Source organism: Scatophagus argus, chromosome 8 (genome assembly GCF_020382885.2).
Source record: "Scatophagus argus isolate fScaArg1 chromosome 8, fScaArg1.pri, whole genome shotgun sequence".
Taxonomy (NCBI): Eukaryota; Metazoa; Chordata; class Actinopteri; family Scatophagidae; genus Scatophagus; species Scatophagus argus.
In genome coordinates, this window is record NC_058500.1 from 21,426,830 (window position 1) to 21,438,139 (window position 11,310).

General features: G+C 42.7%; 1 protein-coding gene across 1 annotated transcript; it reads left to right on the plus strand.

Moving 5' to 3' along the window:
- The first annotated feature begins 474 nt into the window (after nt 1-474).
- On the plus strand, nt 475-3,553 carry LOC124064013 (rho-associated protein kinase 1-like). Its single transcript, XM_046398188.1, has 3 exons — nt 475-1,058; nt 1,518-1,966; nt 3,264-3,553. The coding sequence occupies exons 1-3, from the start codon at nt 475-477 to the stop codon at nt 3,551-3,553; spliced, it is 1,323 nt and encodes a 440-aa protein (XP_046254144.1).
- Nucleotides 3,554-11,310: the final 7,757 nt, after the last annotated feature.

Genomic DNA, 11,310 nt, shown 5'->3' on the forward strand with positions numbered 1-11,310 from the left:
ACTTCAAGGTCCAAAAGATACATTTTGTGATTCTCAGCTGATCAGTAAAAAAAACATCCCTGCTATGCGAAGTTGTTATGTGAGACTTATCAATCAGTCTGGGATCAATGACAGGTTTTAAATCCTGCTTGGAATGCTGTTAGTGGGGCAACCATTTTGTTCACATTTAAATTACAGATTGTGATTTAGAATGTGAACATGTAAACACAAAAAAATAAATAAAGCTTTTTTTAAAAAAAAAAATGCAATGGAACTGTCAAGATCAAAGGACCATACAAGTGAACCTTCATGAATCAAAGGATCAAAGGACAACTTCCATTCTATGCTCTCTATATAAGGAGCAGCTGTTCAGACAGTCAGATCATTTTAGTGCCTTTAGCAGGTGACCACTGTGATAAAGCGACATTCAACAAAAGAAAATCTTTCCTAGCAGACAAGTGTTACTGGAAACAACAATCAAAGAAAATGACCCGAATGAAGAACACAAGAGGGTTCCACAGGAACACTGGGATGAGTCTAACAAGCAGGTCTCGTCAGATCAGCTGTTCATATCAACAGAACAAGGCAATGGAAAATACCCAACAGTTCAACAAGAAAAAAATACAGTTCAGGTCACCTTCTCAAGTTCACGCCCTTCGGCGTCAACTTGAGAAGGTGAGGAAACAGAATACAGTCCTGCACAAAACATATGAGGAGCTGCAAGCAGCACACACCAACAGCCAGAAGATGTTCTCAGCTGAACTCAAGGAGGAGAGGCAGAAAAACAGGCTTCTCCAAGAACAACTGGAGAAGATGAAAGTTTCATTCCAAGAGATCTGCCAAAGGTATGAAGCTGAGAACGTCAGTGTCAGACAACAAGCTGGTACCCTTCAGTGTGAATTTGAGAAGGCATGCCAGGAGAAGATGATCCTTCTAAAACATTGCGAGGAGCTGCAAGAGACACACAGACGCAGCATGGAGACAATCACTGCTGATCTCCAGATGGAGAGGGAAAACAAAGTGCTTCTTCAGAAAGAACTAGACAAAATCAAACTTTCATACCATGAGAACCACCTGAGGTATGAAACTGAGGTTGCCAATGTCAGACAGCAGGCTGATACTCTTCATCAGGAGCTACAGTGGGAGAACCAAAAGAGGACAGTCCTACAAAAAGAATATGAGGAGCTGCAAGCAGCACACATCCACATCAAGGAGACGTCCTCAGCTGAGCTCCAGGAGAAAAACAAGCATCTCCAAGAAGAACTGGAGAAGATCAGAGATTCATGCCAAGAGATCAGCCAAAGGTATGAAACTGAGAACGTCAGTGTCAGACAGCAGGCTGGTACCCTTCAGTGTGAACTTGAGAAGGCATGCCAGGAGAAGATGATCCTTCTAAAACATTGCGAGGAGCTGCAAGAGACACACAGACACAGCGTGGAGACAATCACTGCTGATCTCCAGATGGAGAGGGAAAACAAAGTGCTCCTTCAGAAAGAACTAGACAAAATCAAACTTTCATACCACGACAACCACCTAAGGTATGAAACTGATGTCCTCACTGCCAGACAGCATGTTGACACCCTTCAGCTCCAGCTTGACAAGGAAATCAAGTCTCACTCAAACACAGTGTCAGAGGCCTGGAGTGCGGTTAACAAGCTGAGTGCTGACAAGGAAACCCTCTGTCAAAAGATAGCGGAGGTGAGAGAAACCCTGCAGCAGAAACAGACACTTTTTGAGAGAGAGCTGGAGGAGCTGAAAACTCAGCTCAACGTCCAGATCTCAGTCAACCTTGAGCTTTCCACTGAGCTTGAGGAGATAGACTCCCGGCCTCCAAGAAAAATCGCCAGACGGATGGAGAAGCATGAGGATGAGCCCCGCCCTGCATCTGCTATGGACCCATTGAAAGAAGTTAAAGTCCCTGAGGAGCTGTGGAGCAAGCAAAAGAAGTACATCTTTGATGCACCAGCCTTCAAAGTCCAGGAGGAGGGTGAGAGCTCTGAGGGGACTCTCCAAACAAAATACGCCTTCCGTCTGGCAAAGAACGGACAATAAAATTCTTAGGACCCTTTCCACAGCAGATATTTTGGCTTGTCATAGTATGACAAGCCAAAATGTCTGCAGAAAAGCGGTTCAATTTAATATACTGATAGACATCGGGTTTTCTCCGGGTGCTCCCGGTTTCTCCCACAAGACCGAAATCATTCAAGAAACTGGATGATTGAGGTATTTTGAAAAAACACACACACACACACACACACACACACACACACACATGCGTATATATATACATATAAATATAAAAATATATAAATATGTATGTATATATGTAATAAAAAAGACTAAATATGATTTCCTCATAATAAAAATGCAAATAAGAACCTGATGTACAATGTAAAACCTTGTTTCTCTAAAAGTGGAGACACATCATTTTTTACACATGGCCAGCAAGGTCTGTGAATTATCCTGACCAAAAAGGACAAAAAAATCATTCACTAATGAAAAGTAAAGAGACAACAAGCTCGTGCTAGCAGCTGTGTGAAGCTGCACTAAGGCACAGCTGTATTTGGAAGGTAAAGCCAATGTTATCATGCTGACACAATGACAAGGGTAACATGCTGATGGAGAGCTAATATGTTTACCGTGTTTACCATGTGTCTAGTGTCTCTAGTGTGTTGGCATGTTAACATTTGCAAATTATTAGAACTGAGGCTGATGAGATGTTATTAACTTTTTAAGTATGGAATTACAACTGATCACATAGGAACAGGTTTGAAATAATAAATGACAATTGGAACAGGACTGAAATAAACCAGGAACAACAAAATCACAGAACATGGAAATTCCAATGTAAATATTTTTTATAAATGTTGATAATTAAAAATATGTGGAGAAAGTAGGGGACGGGGAATCTGGACGCGGTCGCCGAGTTGGACGGCTTCCAACTTAAACGGGCTGACAGGACGAAAGAGAGGAGGGCTGGTGATGTTTGTGAATGATAGATGGTGTAACCCGGGTCACATCACTATCAAAGAACAACTCTGCAGCAAGGACATTGAACTGTTAGCGGTTAGTAACACCACCCGCTGGGCAGAGCTGATCACAACCTGGTGCTCCTCCAGCCTGTGTACAAACCTCTGGTGCACAGGCAGCCAGCTGTGACCCGCACAGTGAAGAAATGGTCTGATGAAGCTGAAGAGGCTTTAAACGACTGTTTTAGCTCCACTGTGTGGGAAGTATTCAGTGATGCCCACGGGGAGGACACTGACAGCCTGACTCAGTTACAGACTACATCAACTTCTGCGTGGAGAACACTGTACCCACCAGGACCATACGGTGCTTCTCCAACAACAAACCCTGGACCACCCCTGACATCAAGGCTCTCCTGAAGGAGAAGAAGAGAGCCTTCATGTCAGGGAATAGAGAGGAGCTGAAGCTAAGGAGGAGGATCAGAGAGGGGAAAAGGTATTACAGGAAGAAGATGGTGGACCAGTTGCAGAATAAGAACATCAGCGGAGTCTGGCAGGGCCTGATGACCATCTCAAGCCACAAGGAACCCAAGACTCTGACTGGCTGACTGGGGGGGACCAGGTGTGGGCAAACAAGTAGAACCAGTTTTTCAACAGGTTCGATGTGGTGCCTGCACCTCCCCCCACTCAGTCCCTGCTGCTACCCCCCACTTCTCCTGCTGTGAACTGCCCCCCCCCCCCCCCCTCCCCCAGCATTCAGCCCTCAGCCACTTCACATCCCATCTGCAGACATGGGCTCCCCCTCTCCGGTCCCCAGCACCCCTCCTCTCTGCTCGAGCCTGTCTGTCACAGCCTCGCAGGTGAGGAATCAGCTGAGGAAACTGAAGGTGAGGAAGGCAGCAGGTCCAGACGGCATCAGTCCCAGGCTCTTGAGATCCTACGCTGACCAGCTGTGTGGAATCTTCCAGCACATGTTCAACCTGAGCCTGTCGCTGGCCAGAGTCCCACAGCTGTGGAAGACATCATGCCTGGTACCAGTGCCAAAGACCCCCCCATCCGAAGGAGCTCAGCTGTTACAGGCCAGTGACACTGACGTCTCACCTGATGAAGACTCTGGAGAGACTCGTCCTCGCCCACCTGCGCCCGCTGGCGAGCTTATCGATGGACCCGCTGCAGTTTGCATCACTATCTCACCTGGAGAGGGCTGGGAGCACTGTGAGGATCATGTTCTTGACTTCTCCAGTGCCTTCAACACCATCCAGCCCACCCTACTGGGAGACAAGCTGAAATGTGCAGGAGTAGACCACCGTCTCAGTGCCTGGACTGTGGACTACCAGGCCACAGTATGTGAGTCTGACATGCTTCTCTGTAGTACAGGTGCACCACAGGGAACAGTTCTGGCTCACTTTCTGTTCACTCTCTGTACCTCTGATTTCAGGTACAACAATCCAACCTGCCACCTAAAGAAGTTCTCAGATGACTCTGCAATAGTCGGCCTCATCATGGACGGAGACGACCGAGAGTATCGAGAACTCATCCAGGGGTTTGCGGATCGGTGCCAGGAGAACCGCCTCCAAATCAACGCGGGTAAAACCAAGGAGCTGGTGGTGGACTTCAGCAGGTGCCAGCACACCCCACCCGCACTGGTGAACATCCAGGGAACAGACATTGAGAGAGTCATCTCCTACAAGTACCTGGGCGTTCACCTAAACAATAAACTGGACTGGTCTGACAACACGGACGCCCTGTACAAAAAGGGCCAGAGCAGACTCTACCTGCTCAGGAGACTGAGGGCCTTTGGAATACAGGGTCCACTCCTCAGGAGTTTTTATGACTCAGTGGTGGCATCAGCCGTCTTTTATGGTGTGATCTGCTGGGCAGGCAGCATCTCTGCCCGGGACAAAAAGAGACTGGAAAATCTGGTGAGGAGGGCCGCCTCAGTTCTGGGCTGCCCCCTGGACTCAGTGGATGAGGTGGGTGACAGGAGGACGATAGCCAAGCTGTCGTCCATGCTGGAGACCCCCTCCCACCCCATGCAGGGCACTCTGACAGCACTGGGCAGCTCCTTCAGTGACAGACTGCTACACCCGCGCTGTGTGAAGGAGAGGTACAGCTGCAGGTACTGCAGGTTTCCTGTGTATTTATTCTTTTTGAATGCTCATCCTTCCCTTTTTCTTGCATGCTTTGCACCCTCTATATCTTGTTTGCTGCTGTAACATTGTAATTTCCCAGTAATGGGACTAGTAAAGGATTATCTTATCTTATCTTATCTTATTTTAGCTTATCTTATCTTCTTTGTTTGTCTGGTGTTTGGTGCTATGCAAGTAGGTGTATAGTGGGTTTATCAGAGTTTTTGTTGAAAACAGCTTCCTACTGTGCCTGGAAACAGTCAGAAATAGAGCATCGTGGCTGATGCAGAGAAGGCTGAACCCCGATGCAGAGTCAAAAAAGCAGTGATGCGAGGTGGAGGTCCAAAAACAATAGTCTTTATTTAAAAAAGCTCACACTTGCTGTGTCTTGGGAACAATGAAAAACTGTGGCAAAAAACCCCTGGCTAAACATGGCATGGCATGGCATGGCATGGCATGGCATGGCAAAGTAAGGCAATGCAAGGCAAGGCAAAGGTATCCTGGCATGAAGACAATAGACATTCAAAAGTAACGCTCTGACACAGGTGAGTGGGAACACGAGGACTAAATAGACAAGACAATGAGACACAGGTGACACACATTAGGTGGGAGAAAGCAATCAAGAAAACTAAAAGCAAAGTTACCTGAAAACAGGACACACAGGGGAAGTGACGCTTTTCAAGATAAAACAGGACATGACAAAAACCTTGAACATAATACATGGAAACACATGACAAGACAAACATGAAACATGACACATGGACTGAAATCAAAAGACAAAGCATAACAAAAAACACCAGGCATGACAGCAACTACTCTGATGAAAATGGAGAATCACTCTTTAGACCTGAAGGGAACCAGAGTCGGGTAATAATTACCTGTGGCTTTTTCACCTCTGCTCATTCCTCCTCAGATTTCTCATAGCCATTTAATCCAGTGTTAATATGGAAGACATATATAGAAAAGCAACTTTGATAAAAGGTAAATAATTAGTAATGGATTTTTAGAGCCTTTTTGAAACACTAAGTTCATGGATTTAAACAATTCCCTTCAAAGAGTACAGTTTAATTAAAGGAGTAGCTACAAATACAAAGTGATGGAGGAGTTAAAGAGACGTTCTAACAATCATGAAGCACAGGGCCAGAGCTACCACAGGACAATGAGGTCATGTCATCTGTGTTTTTTCAGAGAATTAGACTATTTTAGGGACTTGTGAGCCGAGCAAATATCTGCAGCTGAAATAAATCAGAATCAGAATCAGCTTTATTTGCCAAGTATGTGTGACCATACAAGGAATTTGACTCCGGATTTTTCTCTGTCCTGTGCACCATACAAAATACAAAATAGCAATAATAATAATAAAAATGAATAAAAATGAAGCCTAAATACATGCTGGGTATTTCACAGGCTAATTCCAGTATTTTTGTGGACTCAGTACACATGCAGAGTGAAAAAAAAACATGAATGTATAAATGAACATGTAATGTTAGCCTGTGTGTTACAAACTGTCTTTTTGGTGTGTGGTTTTGCAGTCCATAAAACGTACACGTTTACCCTATTATCATGTGGAAAGCCTTAACAATTCAATTTGTATCTGAGCCATGTGTGATGATGATTAAATTCGCATGAACTTTATGGGCATGTATGTTGGCCACACAGTGTATTTACAGCTTGTTTTTTAATGTACCCAAGTGCCTCTTACAACACCTGCAAATGTACTCTTTCTGATTAAATCTTAAATACCTCTGCAACATATTTACAGCTTTATGTAATAGATTTTTGCAAAAAAAAAAAAAAAATCAGGAGCATAATGGAGTTAAAGTTAAACTGTAATATTTATTTTTTCATGTTAAGGCTTTTTTTTATATAACAACAAAGCTTCAGTGTAGCATGGGAAACAACCAGGATGGAGAGTGATGGGGGAGGAGATGAGGGGTGAGGATAAAAGGCAGCTGGAGAGAGGATGAGAGAGAGAGAGACACACAGAAAAAAGTGAGGGACTATTGCTCATCATAATATAACCCTACCCAAGCTGAGGAAAGGGATGGAAAATTATAGAGGCCCCTAAGTGCACTTTTTGATGCTGAAAGAGCAGGTAAGGCTCTTTGAAACCAGCCCATCAGTGCTTTTTTCATGTTGTATTGCCGGGCCATACAGACGTGGGTAAATAACATCAGCAGCGCTCGGTGTGACCCAACATACAAACTCTCCTCAACATCAGGCAGGTATACTGTCTGCAAGTGTGTGTGTGTTTTATTTCTTTTCCACTAGAAGCAAACTCTGACAGCGTGTTGCTGTCAGTCCTGGACCTCACCTCTCTCTCCTCCTCTCCTCTGCCCTCTTTCATCCCGTTTGAGCTCCAGTTTACCTTTCCATTGTGACGCCCTTCCTGCTCTAGGTTCTGCTGTGTTTTCCCCTTTTGTTGTCTGTCTTGCAGGGTCTTGCGGGTGGAACGAATTACCGCAACTGGGAGCACCCAGTCTCCCAGGGGGTATATAAGATCTGATTCTCACAGTTCAGGTTTCTCGCTTTTGTTCTCGTTTTGTTTGGTTAATTTTTAGGTTTTGCACACCGTCCACTCACTCCTCATTCAACAACTGACACACTGATTACATTGACTTTCACACCTTCTACCTTGAAATTATGTATTTCAGTTGTTATGTTATTAATGATGTAATACTATTTCATATGGCTCATGAGCCATTCAGGACCACACTGAGCCTTCCTCTCACATCTCAGGTCATGTTGACCTTACCTTTCTTCATTGCAATTGAAGATATTCCTGCTTTCCTGTTTAACTCTTTTAATCCCAACTTTGCCCACTTTGTTCTAGTGTTATAGAACATGAAGGGGGGGCATAACTTCATTTTGCAATGGACAAAAATAGAAAAACAGGCCAGTTTTGCTTACATTTAAATCTCATGCCAAGTGTCAATAGTGCAAACACTGGAAAACATGAAAAATGAAAAATTATACATGTATATGTATACATATATGTATGTATTGTGTGTATGTATTCATTAGACACAGCTCTCTCTGTATATATAGGCCTATATATAGAGAAAGAGAGAGAGACAGATTTATGCGTGTGTGTGTGTGTGTGTCTGTGTGTGTGTGTGCTCATGTGTATGTGGGTCAGAGTGTTGTGATGCTTGCTTATGCCTGTCCACATACCGGCTTTGTCATTTGTCTTGATGAGATGTCATTTATCTTGAAGCTCTGTGAAATTCCACCATAAAGCCTCTACTGGTACGTTAGAGGTAGATGGACCTAATTCAGCAATTATACAACAAACACACCAGTGCTGGAGTGCTCTAATATACACCTTCTACTTAAAATGAAGACCAGAAAAAGTATTAAACAGTATTAAACAAATCAGTTATTATTAGTGGAAGAGGCAAAGGATACGAGTCTTACAATTTCTTTGTCCATGGACTACACTCATTAAGTGTATACTCCTCTTTATTTTCTTAGCCCAGTGCCTGGGCTGTAAGCCTAGGTCATTTATCAACACATGCCTCTAAATTTGGCCAGTTTTTAGTTTGCCTAATATATACCAGCAGTGGTGACCCACAGCCCTGATTATGCAGCTGAACTGCATTATCCTCTGGAACTATACATGTCTGATTAATGCCAATGATGTATATTTTTCAATTGTTTTACCAAACATATTGTAAACTATGTTTCAAAGCTCTCCTGAGATGCAACCTTGAAATTCAAGCCTGCAAATTTTACCAAAGTGGAAATACTAGTCTGTTGAATCATGCATGCAAAGGGGCATCACCACACTCATGGTGACTGTGACATATAACAGAAACAGACATTCTACATTTCAAACAAACCTGCTAACAAGTTTGGAAACCATTACAGATTTCCAACTCCATCTCCCTATCTTCACCCATCCCCATTAACCACCAGGTGAAGCAGAGTTCCAGAGTGAAATGCTGGAGACAAAGTCCACCTCCTGTCAGTTGTGACCGCTGGCTGAATAATCAACCAACTGCAGGAAGCTGCAAACATCAACCTCCCTGAGAAATGACTTGCCCTCTGTCAAGAGAGGGCAGTGTAAGTAGCAATACCAACAAAGAATGTGAAGTATACAGTGATGTTGATCAGTGATGGTGGCAGTGTTGAGAATGATGAAAATGGTGAGCAACTTCATGAGAGTGCAAGCGAGGGCACAGGCTCTGAGTTCAGTCCCTCCATGTCCCCATCCAACAGTTGGCCAGCAGCACTCCTCTCCATCGGACATCTAAAACGAAATCATCTCCCTCTCAGTGCAGTTCAGGTCCCTTCTCTCCTACACCAGACTTCAGAAATAACTTTTGAAGTCACTGAGAAGACAAGACCAGTTCAGTTGACCACTAATGAATAGGAAATCATCTAGATGACAAGCCGTAGAGCTAACAGCCCTTGTATTTTTTTACTGTAAACTTGCTTGCAGTCTTCAGCTGCACTTTAAGACCACAGAAAATGAATTATTTAATGAATCCTGACTTTGATATACTATGCACTCAAGAATAGGGACTGAAAAAATAAAGATGTTGATAAAGTGACTAAATTGTGGCAAAACGAGTGTTGGGATGTTATAAATCACCTGATGATCATCAGGTGAGGCAAACAGACTGCTAATATTAGATTGCTTCTATTGATGTTTACACTGCTCCAGATGTTTAAAAAAAACAGTTATTTGATGATGGTTGGAAATGGTATTAAGTGCTAACTTCAAATCAATAACTGAAGAAAATGTGAGTTCAGAAGTTCGACTTTCAAAAGAAATCTAAGAAGAGGCAAAGTTAACTGATGTGTGTGGAGCTGCTAATCCTTTTGGGACAGCAATTACCAGGTTTGATCGTAATTTTTATCAACAGAATATACCTCCATATTTCACAGTAATTCATTACAGAGTCATTTTAAATAATTTCTAAGATTATCTTTTAGTAAAAACATCTTTATCCTCTGGAAGCTCATTAAACAAAGGCCTTTGGAAACTTAATATGCTGAGCTAAAAAGATAAAGAACTGATAACATAAATTAAACTCATAAAATAAGGCAATTATGTATTCTAGTCTCATATTAAAATATGAACTTAAACTCAAAATATTGAAGTACGATACATTAATGAGACAATATATTCATTCAAAACACAGATCCATAATAGAAGAAGAAACTGCTGAAAAAAAAAAACAAGGTTGCTTAAATTATGCATTACGACACTGTTATGTTTTAGCAATGAGTGGACCCAAATTGCACCAGACAGACTCAGTGGGAACATTTGAGAGGTGTAAAAATTCAGATTTTGAAACTGAACAGTGGCATGGGGAGCAATGTTGAGGCAGAGGGATAATGAAGAAGATCCAGGGGATGAGTGGAGGAGGCGAGAGTGGATGAGGCAGTTGGTGGAAAACAGGCAAGTAGGCAGACGATTTGCTGAGCAAGCAGGCTGGCCAGCACACGAGTATGGTGTTAGAACATGGAAGAATCTAGAGGAGAAAAAGGCTAAGAGCATGGCCATAGTGCATCCTAACACTGAGAAACCGGGATTGACATTAGGGCATTAATTGTAATTTATACTGGGTGGGGGACACATCCCTACAGTGTTCAGATATGCTCAACACCCCCCAAACCAGAAGAATTTTTTATGTAGATGACCTCTAGGCTATGATGAAAGCTTATTTCTTTCCTAAAGGTGAGATGTTTGTGTGTGAAGAAATGGTGGTATAACTGCAAATGGTGTTGGAAATGGAAATGGAAAAAACATATGAAATTAAAGTTAAAAAAAAAAAACAGCAATCATGAAATAAGATGTGATATTGTCAACACCTCTTCCTCTTCTCTTACTCCTCTTCCCGGCCAATAATCTTCCTCCGCCTGACAAAACCCTGATCAGTTCGTCAACTGAATTCCGGTTGCAACCAGAGAAGTAACCAAAAGAGAATTAATGTGTTAAAGCAAAGACAACAGGAGATTATAAGTGGTAAACTTTGGTAATGGATTAAAAATTGCTCTTTTTAAAAGTATATCCTGCCATCTCTGGAAATGCTCTCTGGGCTGAAGATCTCTCCATGTGGCTAAAAAGAAGAGGTAGTGAAGTTTTCAGTGCAGAACCCCTGACTGGTGTAGTTTTAGCAAAACAAATGATTAGAAATATGGGGGGTTTATTAAATATGAAAACCTAACTGAAATAAAGGCACATAAAGGTGATAAAAAATATATTTTAAAAGTTTTTAAATTTA